The sequence below is a fragment of the Anopheles coustani genome, chromosome 2 (assembly GCF_943734705.1).
Source record: "Anopheles coustani chromosome 2, idAnoCousDA_361_x.2, whole genome shotgun sequence".
Lineage (NCBI taxonomy): Eukaryota > Metazoa > Arthropoda > Insecta > Diptera > Culicidae > Anopheles > Anopheles coustani.
The window spans coordinates 84,318,282-84,336,377 of NC_071289.1; the positions used below are offsets into that span (position 1 = coordinate 84,318,282).

The 18,096-nt window shown below is 45.3% G+C and overlaps 3 protein-coding genes across 3 annotated transcripts in view; 1 reads left to right on the plus strand and 2 right to left on the minus strand.

Annotated features, from left to right (window-relative positions):
* Positions 1 to 1,308: 1,308 nt before the first annotated feature.
* On the plus strand, positions 1,309 to 2,666 carry LOC131263134 (protein lethal(2)essential for life-like). The gene is made up of 3 exons (XM_058265289.1): positions 1,309 to 1,601; positions 1,715 to 2,019; positions 2,291 to 2,666. The coding sequence occupies exons 1-3, from the start codon at positions 1,495 to 1,497 to the stop codon at positions 2,488 to 2,490; spliced, it is 612 nt and encodes a 203-aa protein (XP_058121272.1). The 5' UTR covers positions 1,309 to 1,494; the 3' UTR covers positions 2,491 to 2,666.
* A 599-nt stretch (positions 2,667 to 3,265) lies between these two features.
* On the minus strand, positions 3,266 to 4,488 carry LOC131263135 (protein lethal(2)essential for life-like). The gene is made up of 4 exons (XM_058265290.1): positions 4,388 to 4,488; positions 4,098 to 4,198; positions 3,702 to 4,003; positions 3,266 to 3,588 (listed from the first exon to the last, which is right to left on the minus strand). Exons 2-4 carry the CDS (start codon positions 4,196 to 4,198, stop codon positions 3,410 to 3,412), a joined length of 582 nt encoding a protein of 193 aa, XP_058121273.1. The 5' UTR covers positions 4,388 to 4,488; the 3' UTR covers positions 3,266 to 3,409.
* A 4,285-nt stretch (positions 4,489 to 8,773) lies between these two features.
* The window catches only part of LOC131267650 (high affinity cAMP-specific and IBMX-insensitive 3',5'-cyclic phosphodiesterase 8), a 101,198-nt gene continuing 91,875 nt past the window's right edge, over positions 8,774 to 18,096 (minus strand). Inside the window, exons 6-18 of the mRNA XM_058270577.1 lie at positions 17,748 to 17,804; positions 17,407 to 17,606; positions 17,139 to 17,198; positions 16,523 to 16,580; positions 15,588 to 15,686; positions 13,322 to 13,432; positions 13,056 to 13,225; positions 12,590 to 12,989; positions 12,314 to 12,521; positions 12,068 to 12,213; positions 10,872 to 11,094; positions 10,367 to 10,798; positions 8,774 to 10,297 (exon numbers count right to left, since the gene is read on the minus strand). Of these exons, the coding sequence (XP_058126560.1) occupies positions 10,134 to 10,297; positions 10,367 to 10,798; positions 10,872 to 11,094; positions 12,068 to 12,213; positions 12,314 to 12,521; positions 12,590 to 12,989; positions 13,056 to 13,225; positions 13,322 to 13,432; positions 15,588 to 15,686; positions 16,523 to 16,580; positions 17,139 to 17,198; positions 17,407 to 17,606; positions 17,748 to 17,804 (2,328 nt within the window). The 3' untranslated portion in view covers positions 8,774 to 10,133. The remainder of the gene's footprint in view (positions 10,298 to 10,366; positions 10,799 to 10,871; positions 11,095 to 12,067; positions 12,214 to 12,313; positions 12,522 to 12,589; positions 12,990 to 13,055; positions 13,226 to 13,321; positions 13,433 to 15,587; positions 15,687 to 16,522; positions 16,581 to 17,138; positions 17,199 to 17,406; positions 17,607 to 17,747; positions 17,805 to 18,096) is intronic.

Genomic DNA, 18,096 nt, shown 5'->3' on the forward strand with positions numbered 1-18,096 from the left:
AAAGCCGTAGAAAACGGTAAAATATATACGACAAACATAGAACCACGGTTTGGACAGGTTGGCGTAGCACTTATGTCTCGCGCGCTATGCAAACAGTACGACACGAGAGAGCACCTCAGTCGGGAAAGGTGGAGAAATAAACAACTACTTATCACCACGGAAGCAGCATCTTGTTGTCTGGTATTTTTTTTCTAGAGAATTATTTTTCTGGGTAAAGTTTTGTACCGTTTTTTGTTTCCAAAAAAAAACTTATATGACCTTTCGTCTATGTTTGTTCATCGACAGAGCGGGTTCGTAACAATTAAACGGTGATCATGATCAATTTATTAATTTTCCAAATTGCTATAACACATCGTCACTTGCCCGAGAACCTCTTTTAGGATGAGCACTTCTCAACCACCTACGCTCGGCACGCTTGTTTGATCATTAATTTAAATTTATCCCATGATCGAGCAGAAAACAACCCATGTTCGCATCCATCGGAGTCTCTTTAAATTTTTCTCTAGATTTTTTCTCTCACCAGTCCCAGCTGATCGAACAGAAAGATCTCTTGTGTCATCGAATGTAAACCAAGCGAACTGATGACGACGAACTGAAGGATGGTCAATAATTATCATTCACGCGCTTCACCGAATCCCTCGGCGATTTTAGACCCTTTAAGGTATCGGGTGTTTGGAGGATGTAGTTGAACTGTGCATTTAACAAGCAGATGAAATGTTATTTATGATGGTTTCAGTTTTAACTGAGAAAATAAATGTTTTGATGAAGGTCTTTGGGATAATATTAATACCAACATGTTGAAAAAAAATAAATTTATTTTTGTTACCAAATTGTTTCAACAGATAATTTTTGTCATAATGATGTGAATATTTCTTTCGTATGTCTTTTGAATCAAATAATGAATTTTCAGTTAGGTTTCCTGTTTTGATGGGATTATAGTAAAGAGAGCTTACAATTTATATGCTTTTCTCACGTGCTTTAACTCACTTCCATTAAATACTGTTACCTTTATGGGTTAATAGCGTTCTTACTTACTTACGCTCAAGAAGCGGCTGATCGTGTTTGTTCTTATGTTTTTAGTTTATTTACCACCACCACCACCACCGGGAATGTCGCTGATATTTGTGTTTGGGGTAGTGAAATCACGCTTCGTACGTACGATGAGAGTGTCGGATCGTCACTTACCCATCCCAGCGTGCAGCTTCTTGGCCTCTGCGAGAAGCCGTCAAGAATATTATTGCACCGGATCATGCCTGTGCCGGTGCAGATCGTCGCGCCTTCTTCAATTGCGCGAGAGGGTGCTAAGTGGAGGCCGGCTGTGTATAAATAACGCACCTCGAAGACGCTGACAGGCTCAGTCAGCGTAGAAGCCCCGTTCGGTGAGTGTGGAAAGTGGTCGGAAAAACGGTAACGGATTAAGTGTTTGGTGAAAGTGTTTCTCGAAAGTGGAAGTGAGGGTGCATATTTGTCTGGAAGTGTTCGAGTGCATTCGAAATGGCGTCCGTTCCGATGTACTTCCGCGACTGGTGGGATGACGATCTGTTCGAGAGTCCCCGGCGAACTTCTCGACTGTTCGATCAACAGTTTGGCACCGGCATTTTGTACGTACACGTGTGAAAGCCAGAGAGGGAACACATTTTCCTGCCTCCATTTTCGCGAGCAGCGATAAATTCTGACCGCACGTACCTTTTCTTCCCCCGCTCCGGAAGTGCAGCTCCGAGGATCTGCAGAAGATGGCGTCCAGCTTCCACTCGTCGAACCTGCGCTCGTCCCGCCTCGGCAGCTTCCGCCGGCCGTGGAGTGATTTCGGTACGCCGCGGTTCAGCAGCAGCCTGACCAGCGCCGCCAGCGCCACCGTCGAGCGGCTGCAGATCAACCTGGACGTGCAACAATTCACACCGCATGAGATCACCGTCAAAACGGTCAACAACTCGGTGGTGGTGGAGGGCAAGCACGACGAGCGGCAGGACGAGCACGGGTACATTTCGCGACACTTTGTCCGTCGCTACGTTCTGCCGGGTGAGTGTTTACTCGCGGTGTTGGCGAACGCCAAAGCCTGCCCTTTCGGTGGGAGTTTAACGCGGGCACTAGAAAATAATTGCATCATTGGATAATTTTTCAGTAAATTTTATAGAACTGTTTTCTCTTGATATTTTTAGTAATTTATTTAATTTCAATTCCTAAGTCTTCGTATTTTACTTCCCCAACAAATCCCATTTCAAACCTAACGGTTTTATCACCAAACGAAAAATAACGGCTTACTTTATCTTTCTAATCTTCATTCGTTCAGACGATCACGATCCCAAGGACGTCGTATCGAGCCTGTCGTCCGACGGTGTCCTTACGATCGTGGCACCGAAGAAGGCACAGCCCCCACCGGCGGAAGTCGTCTACGAGCGGACGGTGCCGATCCAGCGCATCGAGGAGCGAACGACGGAAACGGTGCGCAAGACGTCGGAAAGTGTGTCCAGCGAGTGCGGCGCAAAGTGAGCGGAGGTTGGAAGGTGGGCCAGCAGAATGAACGAACCAGCCGACCTCAACGTTTTGATTATTCCCGTTGTCGAACGTACCTTGAACCAAAGTGATTAGCTAAATGTGCATGGAAGTATTAGGAAGTGCGAAGAAAAGTTACGTGGTGTAAAATTAAACCCTGCAACCATTTATTTCATAGCAAACCGTTCCGTTTGTTTGTGCTTGTGCCTGATTTCGAAAGAAACTTTATGAGCTTCATATGCGATATTGTGTCGTTTATTTGTGTTTTTGTTTGTTTGTAAGGGCATTGGAATGTTTTTTAAAATGTTTAATAAGCCTTCTTTTAAGAACCCTTTTTTAATGAAAAGTTTGCCAAAGGTGTCTGAAATATACTGAACAAAGTGAGTTCCAGTTTATGTATTTTCTATTAGTTTTCCTTCTTTTTCCAGATGTAGGATGAAGTAAATACTTTAGTTTTTATATGTGCTGTATTATGTGCAAAGTTTAAGTTATAAGTTGATATGTTTTTCAAATATATTTTAATAGCTATACAAGAAACAAACCGAAAATAAGTTCATTGCTTTTATTTTTCATTAAATTGATAATTGTGTTTCCTTCTATTTTTTGTGCTTTGTGTTTTCCTTCTATTGTTTCTAGTTACTGTATCATACGAAAATGTTTCGTTATTGAAACGGCTTTTCTCTAGCTTTCCGATCTTTCTTCGCTCGTTTCCTTAACTATTAAACGGTTTGTGAATAAAAACATTTGTTGTAGAAAATAAATAAATGTTTGCTTTATTGTACCATCAGTTCAGCCACGGTTCGGAAACAGAACAGAATAAACGAAGGACGATAAACACCGAATCTAATACTCATGCGTTAGCAGCGCACCATTCACCGCACAAATACACACTCACACACACAGCGAGTTCGCTCGGTTACTTTGCCTGCTCGACGCTCGGTGTCGCTTCCGGTTTATCCTTCGCCGGCTGGCCCGTCTGCTGGATGGGAACGCTTCGTTCGGGGTTCGGTGCCGGCAGGGACTTCTTCGGGGCGGTCACCGTGAGCACACCGTCGGAGGAAAGCGTCGAAACGACATCGTTCGGGTCGTGGCCATCTTTGATGGAAAAGAAATCGGGGGGGGGGGGGGGGGGGGGGGGGGGGGGGGGGGTGTTCAATTGAAGTTGGGTTTATGATGAATACTTTGAAGTCTCGCGATCGGACACTTACTTGGCAGCATGTAGCGGCGGGTGAAGTGGCGCGAGACGAAACCGTGCTCGTCCTGCTTTTCCTCGTGCTTGCCCTCCACCACGATCGCTCGGTCGGTCGTCTTCACCGTGATCTCCTCCGGCGTGAACTGCTGCACGTCCAGGATGATCTGGAAGCGGTCCTTGTCGAGGTTGAGCGTAGAGCCAGAGTCCTGGCGGGTGAGGGCGGTGTTACGCCATGGCCGGTAGTATCCTCCGCGGAGCAGCGAGGGAGAGGCGAGCGGCGCGGGACGGGGCGAGAACGACGAGAACAGATCATCGGCACTGAAGAACATAAAGGAGTGAAATTAGCACCAATAAAATCCACATTTCACAATTCGTTGGAAAGCCGTTTTCCATTTTCCCCGGGGGTACTAACCGCAAACCAGTGCCGAAGTGCTGATCCAGCAGGCGCGAACTACGCAGTGGGGTGTCGAAATCCTCCCACCAGTCACGGAAAAGCATCGGTACCACAGACATCTGGAGGAAATGTGTTTAAAAAAAGAACGTTTCTTTTAACGAACACACACTTTTTCACTTTTGTTCTTTTCACTTGAACTTCTATTTAACTAAATGTTTGTTAGGTTATTTATGACACACTTGGAATGAAATTTGTGTTGAAAATAAATATAATAACTTCAAATGGTTTGAAACACCACTTTTACTAACCTTTTAGAAGATTAGAAATTGAACTGAACTGAAAAACTGATCGAAACTGGGAATTTTTCCACTCGCTAAAACTTGCTGCCTGATCGTTGGTTTTCCACCGGTGACTGACACCGAGTCGTGAGAAGAGGATCCACTTTTATAGGGTGCCCTCTCCCAGAGTCAGCTTCCAATGCACGGAAAGATGAAATCCATGGTCCTATAAGGCGCACCGGGCCATCATTTTTCCATCGGTGAGTTTTGAATTTTCTTCTAAGAGAAAGAGAGTCTATCCTAGAGGCACGTCAGTATGTGTTTATGTCTTTGTATGGAAAACTCGCGAGAACATTCCAACATATTCGAGAAAATCCTACATCTACGAGAGGGAGAGAGTTGTCGAATGTTTACACAACCGGCACATAGCGTTCCTCCCATTCCGAGGGATAACGATCGCCGGAAACTAGAGGAAAATAAAGGAAAAGTGGCGTTCATCACCTGGTTGAAAGAGTGAAGAATGCGAGAAAATCGGGAGAGGAGAGTGAAGTGGCGTCCGAAAATAGCTTTTCCACTAAGAATGGACGATCGCCGGTCGGTGCTGGTGTGCGGCCAGTTCGGCACGGGTTTTCCACCAACCAATTTTCCACAACGCGAGAAAACAACGCGCGTAAAGGTGAGTTATTAAAATGAGGTTTACACAAAAAAGCGGCGTTGCGTTGGCATGCTAAAAATAAGCAGCCCCAACAACTCATCCACGAAACGTTGGTGACGTTTTCATACGCTTATTTCCTGCATAAGGAACAGTTAATGGCTACCTGAATACAAATTCCGTCCAATTTGTGGTGCATTATTACATCGCTTTGTCATCGAGACTATTTTTGTAATTGTCTCGAGAGGCGGCGATCGTCGGCGGTGTTTGCTTCCTATCGGCTTCCCTTTGACAATGGATCAGATGTTTGCGGGACGCGACCGGCGAACCGAAGGGATACGACAATTGACATTCACGCTATGTCCGCTTAATGAATCGCAAGTGTTTGTTTATTTTAATTCAATGAATGGTCGATGAGATGGTGCTTTTTTTTCGGCCGGATGACGAAATTAAAACGAATATAAAGTCCCTATAAAAAATGGGAACAAAATATTTGGCAACGTAAGTTTATAATCCAAGGGGGCTGACTTTCTTTTACTAAAACACCTTATTTTAAGTAATCAAATCAATCGGTAAGAATATCAATTCCCCGTCAAATTTAAACCATTTGATGTAGATGATACTAAAAGTATTAAAAACTTTTCATCTATAAAAGTTCTCAATTTTTATCAGAACACAATTTAGTTAAAATTACAGAGATTCTAAAATTTTCTTAACATAAAGATACACAAAAATACTAATAAAATCACAAGACTCTTCAATATTTTGGCATCAATTTTATGAAAACATCTAAGCAAAACGATACACTGAGATGTTGCTCATTAAAAAATAATATCTTTAAACATCATTTCTGTTACTTTGATCACGGAAAAGAAACATCTTCAAGCATCAAGTTGGAACATCAATTTAGATTCATAAGTTAATTAAATAAAAAGGTTATTGAAAAAATATTACTCGAACTATGAAAATTAATTCAAACTCCAACGACTAGGAAAGAATAAAATATAAATTGGAGTGAAGCCAACCTGGAGATGAAACATGTAAAAACTTTATGGAATTAACCTTTAAGCATCCGTGTTATATTGAATCGATCCCACAGTCTATACAGTGGAACACGATGCACCGAGAAGGTCTGGAAATGCACCGTGCCACAATTTAGTGTCACACGTGAGTTGAATAGCACCAAATGGCAGTTCTATTTAAAGCCGTCCAACCAGGGTGGGCGCGTTTCGGCGCTTCGTGACGTTACGCTAGAAGGCACAACGCGCGTCTCGCGGACGCTTGGTGGAAAAACTCGATCGACGCCATTTCCCGAGTCATCAAAACACGCTAGAAGCCGCCCGTCGATCAAGATTGGATGATTCACCCGAAGTCAACGCTTCCTACGTTCTTTATTTTTGCGCTGCAGTGCGTGGGAAGGTGAATACGGTGTATGTTGAATTTTGATCAAGTAGCTTACGACTTTTCTTCGTTCTAAGCAGCCCGAACGTGTGGTTAACTATCGCCACTAAAGATCACCTCCTACGTTTATCGATGCTTTACCGTCGATTGTGCATTGCTTTGAAATAATGGGTGCCCATTTGTATTCTTTGACATATCCGTTTATTACAGTTTATTAGACAGACTTATTGGCGGAAACAATTCGTTACACTGGGTTTTTTGTTTTGGTTTATTTTTAGCTCATTTTTTTCGACATCGTTTGTCACGTTTTAAGGGCGCATGGCGCGTTCAGCTATGGTAATATTCATTTATCGCTTTTAAGGGCTTTGCAATTTCTTCTAAACAACACCTGTCCAATAATCAGTACCAGATCGAAGAACTAGCATGGCATCTTTTACTATATTTTCTCTGTTATGGTTTTTTTTATGCTTGAAATTTTATTTTAGTTTTGCTTACACGTATAATGAAGACCACATCGATTCGCTAGATATATTCATGTATTATGCGGTTTTGTTTTTCTTACTATTTCCTCTTACATTCTCCGTTCGCTGCTAGGGTATGTGTTTAGGTTAGTTTCCATTTGCTTTCCCCATTCCACGGGGATCCTGTCCTCGGGCGTTTTGCTAACGTTAGGCGTCGGTGAGATATAATTTCCAGGTGCGTGTCCGTTTCCTGAACGTCCTACAAAAACACAGCATTCCACTCTCACAAAGGGGAGGCGGTTTTTTAATGGAACAAGTTTGGTTCCTTTTGCTATACATTTCCCTTGCTTCTTTTTCTATAGGTTTCTTTTCTAAGGTATATTTTTTATTTGAAAATCTGTTTTTCCTTCAAATTCATACAACACTTTCTCGCCACGGTGGATTGTAAAGATGATATCCAGCGAACATCAACAAACAAACGCCCAACGACTCTATCGTTAGTCCTGCGGCTTTTCCGCTTATAACGTTTTCATGTTGCCTTTTGGCAATCATCCATTTCATCTCAACCGCGCTAAGCTTCACAAGCAATATGTAGGTATTGTTGTCCTTTATTCCTCTAGCTTCGTTACACTTTTAAAAAGATGGTGGAAACATTGTCCTCAGCGCCCTCCTTAAAACCAGATATGACCAGCATATCAGAGAAATACGATTACCTAGTAAATAGTAGTGTTGCTTTTTTTTTCATTACGTTCCTCTCCCCCTAGCACAGTGTTTTGCCGAAAAATAGTGTTACTCTCGTTAGTGTAGACCTCCTTCCTTGTGTTGTCGGTTGAAAAATTAGTCCGTTCATTAGGAAACCAGTAAAGTTCCGAGTGCATTCGAAAGCAGGCCGATTGAGGGAAGTGGAGGCAGAGAAAGAGAGAGAGAAAGAGAATTGTGTTTGTGCATTTGTGACCACATGAAGGTGTGTTAATGGTTTTATCTATGTTCTGCTACAAGGGTAGCATACATTCTAGCGTTGAAACCGTAAGAGTATGAGTTCATTAGCGTTGCGATGGAAAGTGAAAGGGCAGGTAGACGTGGCTTAAAGTGCACCGTGGAACAACTACCAGCCATGCTGCGTTTACTGAAATTAACATTCCAGTTGTTTAATCGTGCCGATTCCAGGTCCGAATACCCTCTCATTTTATCACCATTCGCCTATTATTGTCACATCAATTTATGAGTAGAATAAGATAAGCTACCAAGCAAGCGTCTACCACCGTTGATCCTTGTCTGTTTCATTATGTCCGCGTGGTTCTATTAAGGGATTTTTATCGCACTCTTTTATGGCTCTTTATACTTTGCAAAACAAACTGGGGAAGCATACGGCTTACAATGCTGCTTTGTTAAATCGTCCGCTAGCCGGAATTCGATCGCTACCGAAAAACACACACGTACACATATTCAAACACACACGCAAACACGCATTAAACAATGGAAACAGTTCCAGCACTGGGATGATGTGTCGTGTTTGTGGGTGGGAGGGATGTGAGTCCTGCTTGTCCTGCTTTCTGCACTGTTTATGCTCAGGTCTCAGCGGTAGCGCTACGATGGGATTGGATTTGGTTAAAGCTCTCCCAATGTGTTCCCCGAGAGAGCACAAAACCGAATGGTGAAAACAAGACGAAAAGCTGACAAGTGGTAAAGTAAAACTGATCCTTTCAATGGAGCCGCCTGGTGGTTTGTAAAAATCCAAGGGCACTTTCCAAGGGGTGTGATCAAAGTTATAAACATTATCTTGCTCTGGATTTTACAAGGTTGAACAGCGCTAGTAACGTTTAAAAGCATGTCATATTTGTTTCTATCCTGTGTTTGACCTTTAAGGAACTTATCGTGTATTTTTGTTTTCTTTTGTATTCCTTGCTAACACCGCTAAACAGAACATCTACTGCGTGTTGCACCTAAACACATGTACACTGATATGCGATTCAACCGGGGGTTATACGCCATTTGAGCTCTAATTCATAACGCCTCGGTGCGCGTTAACACATGCAGGTTACGTTTTAATTTTTTTAGTATATGAGCAAATGTTTTACCAACCCTCCACGAGGAAAATAGGACACACTTCTCCGGTTGATTCGGATGCGCATGTTTTAATATGCTTGTTTCTTTTTTTAATTTCGTGACCATCTTTTTGTTCGCAACTGGTTATGGTACGTATATGGTCTCTTGCACATAAACATTTATCACTTCGAAAGCAATGATTCAGTCAGTCAATTTTTTGCGCATTTGTTTGGTGGCACCAAAAGGGGTTAAATATTTGTATCTATTTCATTACAAGTTCTCGTGTGGGAGTAGCACAGAAACATTTGTTTGTAATCCACTGGGTCCACCTTTGGGGAATTGTAACAGAGCGGCAATACTTTGTAAAACATTCACAAAAATGTTCATCTGTTCGATAAACAAGTCCATTTTGTTACATGTTTTCATTTCATTTGATCTATTTCAAATTATTACCGTTATGTTATTTTGCTTCGGATTCGGTTCATTTACAGGTTTATCGAAGTGAAGCGTGTTTGAAATTTGGTTGCAACGGACAAACATCAATTGACGCTAAACAATAGTTGATGCCACTTTTCAGCACGTTGATTTTGATAACGGGTGTACGTGTCCTTACACACTAACGGGTGACGCAGAGTTGGCGGAACAACTGGAACGGAAAGTGGGTAAAATAAGGTGTTACAGGACAGGGAAGTAGAATAAAGTTTTTGAAAAAAAAACGAGTGCATTTGTGTATGGCAAGGCCGTGCATAGATTTGCGGACCAATGCAATCGTGTGCAATCCTAACCATCCTTAATTTATTATTTCTAACTCTCTCTCTCCTAGCTTTGAGACTGCTTTCTAAGCTGCTTATGAGCGTACGATTAAGACTACTGTCGTGCACTGGGGGGTTTGTGTTGTAAAACGATGATGGTATGACGAACAAAATAAGAACAATACTGCTACAATCATGGAAGGAAGAACCGCCATTGTACGCACGATTCGATTCGATTCGATTCGTGCACATATTTAGTTTGTTCTGCCAGTCCGGTGGTGTTCGGACCACTTCCGGCTGTCGGTTGTGACTTGGTGGTTCGCACGCACACCCTTGAGAACTGGCCGATGCGAACCAACATGTCGTCGTGTCAATGCAAGCGGTGGGCTATCGAGCGTCCTTGACATATGTGTGGTGTGTGTGTGTGTGTGTGTGGGTGTGTAATGGACGGATGAACATGCCGCTTAGAACTTCTCCTCCAGGGAGATAGAACTGGCCGTTTCTTCCGTCAGTGATATCTGCTTTCGCTTGATGTCGCTGAGCGTGTTGATGCCCTGCTCCTCGAACAGCTTCCACTGCGAGTAGTTGAACTCCATGTAGCGTATGATTTCGGGCATTTCGATGAAACCTAAAAAAAAAACAGAAAAAACAGGGGGTTGTGATCCAACGCTCGGGTAACGGGGAACGGGACACTCACTGTTCCACGCGTCCATCATGTCGTGGATGATGTACTCGATGAAACCGATCTGGCTCTTGGAGATGCTGCAGGTCGTGCGGTCGAACATGGGCATCACGATGGGCAGATTTTTGCGCTTCTCCTCGTCCGTCTGCATGAAGTACTCCTCCGCGATGCGCCGGGCCCACTCGACGCAGAACTTGAGCGGCCGTGTCGGGTTGCTGACGTCCGCGCACTTGATCAGCATGCGCCGCACCAGTATCTGGTTGTCGTCGCTGTCCGGCGGCAGTGGGTCCTTCGACTCGACGTCCGTGCCGAACACGCTCACGAACTTGGCCAGATGCTCGAAGTGTCGGGTCATCTCCGTTGCCAGGATCATGTCGACGATGATCGACCGCGCCAACTTGTACATGTCCCGGTCGAGGTGTTTGAAGATGTTGATCTTGTCGTCACCTGAAGTCGGTAACAGAGAAGAATAGCAAGAATAGAAACAAACATCCTAAACGTAGCATAGATGGCCACCTACCGAGCGTGAGCCGGAACGTGGTGGCGGCGTGGTGCGACTCCAGCACGCAGATGTCGTTGTACAGCAGGGCCAACATGTTGTCCGAGTTGCACAGGAAGGCGGATGAGCGGCCCGGATGGTCTATGTCATGGGTTGCGGCAGCGATAAGGGCGGTCGCCTCGTCCATTCGGTCCATTATCTTCAACTCCCGGTTGCTCAGCTGCTGCAAGTAAACTGCCGTAGCCTACCCGAGCCACGCCATGGAAAGGAAAGTGGAAGAAAATGGTCGTCTCAGAAGTACAATACCAACTTTTCTCGGAAGCTTTTTTGTCTCGGAACCCCCGTATGAGATGGGATAATCTGTTTGTCCTACGCCGTTCGAGGGAAAAAGGTTTGAGCCTCTCCAAATGTGAATTTAACATGCAAAAAATATTTAGAAAAGAGACCATCAAAAAGAGGTGTGTACTGGCGAGCAATTGTACTACTTTTTTATGGCTTATGTACGTACACATAAATTAAAAGCCGTGTCCCAAGTCGATGCAAGCTTTTGAGGCGTTGCTTAGAAATAAAAGCAAGCAACAGACTGCGGTTTCATGAGCGCCCATAGTTTAGCAAATAAAAGTAAGTAAAAACCCCCGGTATGGATTCGCCGCGAGATAGCGAAGGAAGTGTGTGCACAAGCTTAAAAAGTTGCTCCTTCTTGTGCTTTTGTTTTCCCACCCACACCCCCTTATCCCACCCATAAGGGTTTCGTTTAATTATTTGGAGCTGAATAGAATCGGCACGGCACGCTAAGTACGGTCCGTGGGTTTCGGAATAAAACGGGCCGTTCGGATTATCCCCGGGCCCGGAACAAAAAGAAAGCAAAGCGAGCGAACAGGAAAGGGATGGTTAATTTCTTGGAGGGAAAGCATTAATACACCACTCCAGACGATTGCACATTAAAAAGGGTGTTCGCAAGGATTCCGAGGAACGGCCGGTGTCGCTTGGTGCGGGGGGATTAAAGCGGACCGGATTTGAATACACGAAGATTAAAGGCGGGTATCCGAACGGTCTCCCTCGTGATAGGGGACGCGCAAGTGAGGGATGGCTTCCCGAAAGCTGTTGGGGTAATAGTAATCGAGACGCAAAGGAGCTTGAACGGCGGGGTTGAAGGGTTCGAAGGAGTTGAAGCGGGGAGGGTGGAGGTGGATTAATTTTAATTATTTTCCACTCACCTGCATCACGTCAGCGGCATGGGTGCTGTTGTGATACGTGTTCTCGCTGTGGTAGTACTTCTCCATTTCGATGAGCCACAGCTTGAAGGTCATCTCGTCGCAGTTGAACGTATTGTACACGTCAAACCGCCGGAACAGTTCTAATCCTGGAGACCGGTGGGTGGAAACAGGACAAAAAATAACAATGTAGAAACCCTAATTCGTCAAGCTGGTTGAAAAAGGGCCCAAAGGGGTTCACCGACTCACCTAAACACACTAATGGACGTTTCTCGGTAAGATCCTCTAGCTTAAATATTTCAAAGTCCCAATCCAGGGCCGTCTGCAGCAGGTCGGACAGTAGTGAAGATTCTTTGGTTTTCGTGAAAACGATGCTCCCTGTAGATGGGCGGCCTCCGCCGCGTATGATGGAATCGTTCGAGCTGCGCCGGGACGAGAGGATGTTCGTGGGTCCTTGCTGCGTGCCGTGGAGAGGAAAGTCAAAGTGAGTTATCTAGCAGGAGACGGCATTGCGGAGCTGCTTACCGTAAGCAGGGCACCAATCAGATCAGTGGCAACCGGGTCCTCGGTGCGGATCTCCTTCATCTGCGGGCTGTAGAGTCCTTCCCGCTTGAGGAACTCCATCACGCGGTCCAGCAGTTTGGCCTCCTCGAGCGAGCAGTTCTCCTGAACCTGTGCCAGCAGGCTCAGCACTTTGGTGATCGGCGCCTCGAGCGGCAGCGAGGACAGCTTCGCCAGGCTTGTCCGCCGCAGCCCGTCCGACGCAATCGACCGGACGTCGAAGCTGCCCCGCCGGATTGAGTGCAGCGAGCCGCGCGGTACCTCCTTGCCCTGTGGTAGCGTCTGCAGCGCTTCACCGATCGCGTTCGACGACACCAGTGCGCTGGATGATGATTCTAGGATTAAAACTAAGTGTGTGGGATTCCTGAGAGGAGGGAAACGCCATTAGAAACCAACGGATGATCCGACATTCTGGGGACCATCGTGTTACCTTCCGATGCACGAGACAGGTACGGCGCGAACGTGTATTTGTGATGATTCTTGGGACTTTCTCCGCGTGGTAAGGTAACCGTCGTAGTCCTTATATCTACTGGTATGAGATAAAATATTACTAATATCGGCCGTTACCAAGTCGCTCAGAGATCTGCCAACGATTTCATCCTACGAAAAGAGAACAGCGAGCAGAAGGAGGTCGAAGAGCATTAGCGCTACTTGTTGGGCCATTCGCCGAGGGTTACTATCTATTTATCGTCTCACCATCTTCATGTTCAGCACACGCTCGCTAGCTCGGTTTGCGTACTGCGCCCGGAGCGTGTCGTCGGTGATGATGACCGCTTCTCTCGATCGATGCAGTGCCGTGTACAGTGCCTAAAATGACAAATTTTATTAAATGATACTTCTCATACAGTTTCGTGTGTAATGAAGAAAATCACGTTTTGAACGATTCATTTGATTACTTAAACTATATGAAGTAATGGCATATTTTCGCTCTCGAGTTTTCTGGGTTTCACAGCTTTACGACACAATTTAATAAAAATTAAGCAAATTTTGTATACCATCGTGTCAAATTTCGATGTCACATTTAATTTGGTGAAAAATGAAAACAATATTAATTAATTGACAATTAGGACATTCACTAATGTGGTGCCGAACGCATTTAATTTATAGTGCCCATCTCATATTGAAATGTATGATGAAAAATTTATTTCCTGCAAAACGAACTTTTAGCTGAACTTCCAAACAAATTTAATTAAATCGCTTAGGCCATGTTCTTCACTCTTATGCAATAATAGATATCCAAAACAATAAATCTCGCTGTGGGTTATTTCGCCCCACAATTCAGTCACTTTCGGCAAGAATTTTAATGTATTTTCGACTTGTTTTTAGCAATTGGAAACCATATTAGAGATTCAAATTTGGGATGTATTTATAATGAACTGCAATAAAAGAATGTTTCCTTTACACTACACTACTGATAGTAAATCTTCCACAATTTATTCTCACACCTGATGCTTTCTTCCTAAGTGTAGAAAAATGTACGCTTTCTGTTTGGCATTAAACATTTTAAACCAAATCATTACGCTTCGACTAATCTAGATCGGTTCGAAGGAACTACCGGCCGCCGTTGGTCCGATACGCTGTGTAGGGTTAATTGTATTTTGTATAAAGTAAATTACATTTATAAACCGTCTCCCTCCGATGGGTTGCTGCATTTAGTTCTGAAGCTTTTCAACACGTCCAGAACTACCGGGGTAGGGGTGTGCACCGTTGGAAGATGTCACCAGCTCGGCGAAGGCATGAACTATTCATTTAAAGTCCGCCGACTGATGACATGATTCAATTTATTCACCTGCCGGCGCTCTATAAATCACACAGATGAGATCGGTGGGTGGAGCAAGAGAAAGGGGACACAAAATGCCACCCATGCGGGGCTCGATGGCGCACTATAAATCTTCGTCCACCTGCCGTGGCTGGAGATGATGCAAGTGATCAATGGAGCGACTGCACATCGAGCCACCATTGGCCATTTGCCGAAGCCGCGGAACTGCATGGAAGCGCACGAACAAATTGTCCTTCGGTCTTCCGGCAAAACGGTACGATTTTCGCAAAGGATCGCTCGAGTGAAGCGAATACAGCTTCCCTCCAGCCTGAAGGCTTTCTCTCCTTCAGGTTAAACGTAACTCAACGATTATAGAGCATCGTTAGATGTGCTCAAGTACTTCAAGTACTGCTCCAGTCCAAGAAACACGACGCAAGAACGGGACCCGTTATGCACGATTGCGAAGGCAAACACGATTGATTGAGTTAATGGAAGACCATGCAATACTATGGTGCACTCGTGTGCATGACGGATATTCGGCAGACGTGGAATGCAGGGACGTTGATCAAATTAAATGAAAAGTGTCCGTTGGAAATCCAATGGCACTGTGCCGTTCTCCCATAACGACACTCGATTTTGATCAAACGCACGGGAAATGTGTGGGTGACGATAGACTTTCTTGTCCGGTTTATTTATTTTCCTCGTACCCGGCTCAGGCCAATTATCGAGCCTGAATCTGGGCAGGTAGTCGGTAATCCAGCTAGAAAAATCCCCGCCGAGAAAATGGTCCCGCCTTCGCGGGAAATGGAACGAATGGGGCGTAATACGATGAATTAATTTACGGTTATCGTACCATCAGCCATCGCCCGAGAGTGGAGTGGCCTTAGTGAGCGAAGCGGTTATAACGGTTAAAAATAGTTCCCGTATCCTGCAACCGGGCGTGGATTTCCGGAACTGTGGAAGCGCGTCCTTAAACGATTATCCTTCGGCTTGATGGTTCGGGACTCGTAACGATATGAGCAGTGGCATAAACAACGATAAAGCTACGTGTGACCCTGGGGGTACGATGGTGACGGAGTGCCGGAAAGCAAAATTTAAACGAAAACGAACGACAGGACGTTTAATCCTGATCACCGTGGGGGCTTGCAAGCGGCAACAGCTGGAGCTATGGGATCGAACGAGGGAAATGGGATTAAAACCTACCTGTTGAGTCGATATCACATTCTGTGGCCGGACGAGCGAGTGCTGGATTTGCCGCAGCTCCGACGAACAAATCGATACATGGGGAGACTCAATAATGCACTGAAAGTAGAGGAAGCAGAAGAGCGCACGGTTAATAGGCACACTGGACCCGGGCAGCACCATTAGGGCCACACTATTAAACAGCCAAAGTAATCGTGTGCGGTGGTTCGCCGATGGGCGACAAACCACGAACCGTTGTCTGTTCGAGAGGCAGCAAACTCGCTTCGGTTCGGGATGGAAACGTGACAACTACCTCGATGCACCGTGATGGTGAACTTTGGACGCGGCACGATGTCCCTCGTAGACACTGGACTGGGCTCTTTTCACCATCCAGCGCCAGCTTTGGCAGGCGAGTTAATGAAGAGTCTCTAGCGGTTGGCCCGAGTGTCATCGCCGTCAACTTGACGGCGGATATGGGGCGGATTGAATGTCAAACGCCAATTGGGTAATTGTGTCCACCGTCCGAGGCCGGGCGGCAAGACCACGACAACGAGGATACCAATTTAATGCGGTCACCAGCCAGCTTCCCGGAATGATAATGTAAAAGGTCACAAAGTCATGGCGTCCGCCACTGTCAGGTGTCAGTGGCGTTGTGTTCGGCTCTGTAGGAACTAATCAAACTGAACTCCTTCTAGGCTGGGCGGATTGACGTCAATTGCTTCGGTGTCAATCAGCGGGACACAATTAAGGAAAGTCCCACCGGGGAAAATCCTTTGTATTGCGTCTTCTTTTGAATAGGTTCAAGGATACGTTCCTCGTATGATTTGTTGGAAGGAAAAATTATACCCGCCTGTACAATTTAAGCACCCACAGTGTCCAATGATCGTCCTGATTGCTTGCACACAGCAAAATACAAAAGAACGAAGACTCGAAGGATATACTTTTTTAACACTTACCCTATTGTAGCCGACATCCAGCAGGGAAATCACAGCCGTGTCATCCTTTTCAAACACACTGTAAACGAGAAGAATGGAAAACATGAAAAAATGGCTATTTTTAACAACATGCTTCATAATTCCACTCCATCAGGCTGTAGCCCGAACGAAACGTTCGACGATTCGTTTAATCTTATGCATATATCCCAGCAAACAGCATGGCGCTTACAGGTGGAAAATACCTGTCCGGCCATCCGCCAAGGTGCAAGCAGTGGAGAAGCAAGATGGGAAAGCCACTCCAGGTGGCTAGAGTCACGATTCCATTTATTACCCATCGACACCTGTTACGCGCAGTACGAACCCATTGCGACCGATTCCGACGAGGACCTGTTGAGTATGGCTTCTTTGTTCCGGTGAGGGCGTGGTAATGGAAATGTGAATTTGCTGATGGAGGTAGATGGTAGCTCAGGGATCAATCAATTGCCCGTTTGGTGACAGGTGTGATTGATTTACGGTCGGTAACTGAAGAACTTATTAATTCGTAATGATATGAATTATTGAGACTCTTTAATAGACCGTTCAGAGAGTTCAGGAGAGGAGTTCTTCCAACGACGCACAAACTACTGGCCAAACTTACCTCTTTTTCACAACCGCAACCATCGTGGTGTGTTGGCTGCCTTTTGAATTTCGAATTGACCTACGGAGAAAACAGAAATAGTGACAAATTTGACATTATTTTACGGACGTCAGTTTGTGCTAATTAGAGTTTACTCAACAGAACACATTAAATGTTTTATGCTCTCGGCAGCGTAATCACGAAACCATTGCGTTCGTAAATGACGTTACCCACGTGACGGAGCAAAAAACGCAGCAACCATCGGGTTACAGTCTACATTTAGGCTCACCTTCCCAGCGCCTCCGCCTCGATCGTTTTCGGATACCGCGCGTCCACGATAACGATGTGATGGCCGCCGGTGTTGGGACTCTGGAACGCTTCGATGGCGGCCTCGGCGGACTTCACGAACGTGGGCTCGAGGCTGAGCCGATGGCTCGCATTACCGAGGGCTTCGAACACGGGATCATTCTTGCAGAAGGCAATCAGAATCTGTAAATAGGACGTGAGGACGAAAAATAAGGGCCATTGAGGTGCGTACCGAGAATAGCGGAACATCGTTAGCGAGATTTATACGACTGGGCTAATCAACCGTCATCGCGATGGATGAACGCTAGTGGCCGGCGGGCTTACCTTAATCACAGGATTCGGCGGTAGCAGATTGGGAAACTTCAGATCCGATACTAATCTCTGAAAGTAGGTTCGCAAAGAGACAAATGATTAGATGTATGCAGGGCTTTTGGGGGTGAGGGTGTGTAACCCTAGCCGGAATCACTTCGGGCTTCGTTCTACTCATCGGTTCGACCCCGGTTTCGAGCGCAGTTGATATGACCGAAAGGCAATAAAGCAAGTAAACAAGAGAACACACAAAGTAACGAGGCCCTTGATTCTCGAGCGGCCCTTCCACTCATTGGAGTTCACCGTTGGTAAATGGAGTAATTCGTGGGTATCCATCTGTTACCTTTAGATTCTCTTCGGATAG

What these genes read in the sequence shown, in the direction of transcription:
- LOC131263135 (XM_058265290.1), bottom strand. Translation starts at nt 4,198, where the DNA reads ATGTCTGTGGTACCGATGCTTTTCCGTGACTGGTGGGAGGATTTCGAC. An exon ending in CACTTCGGCACTGGTTTGCG is followed by an intron (nt 4,004 to 4,097) that starts GTTAGTACCCCC and finishes TATGTTCTTCAG; the next exon opens with TGCCGATGATCTGTTCTCGT. An exon ending in CCGCCGCTACATGCTGCCAA is followed by an intron (nt 3,589 to 3,701) that starts GTAAGTGTCCGA and finishes TTTCCATCAAAG; the next exon opens with ATGGCCACGACCCGAACGAT.
- LOC131263134 (XM_058265289.1), top strand. Translation starts at nt 1,495, where the DNA reads ATGGCGTCCGTTCCGATGTACTTCCGCGACTGGTGGGATGACGATCTG. An exon ending in CAGTTTGGCACCGGCATTTT is followed by an intron (nt 1,602 to 1,714) that starts GTACGTACACGT and finishes CCGGAAGTGCAG; the next exon opens with CTCCGAGGATCTGCAGAAGA. An exon ending in CCGTCGCTACGTTCTGCCGG is followed by an intron (nt 2,020 to 2,290) that starts GTGAGTGTTTAC and finishes TCATTCGTTCAG; the next exon opens with ACGATCACGATCCCAAGGAC.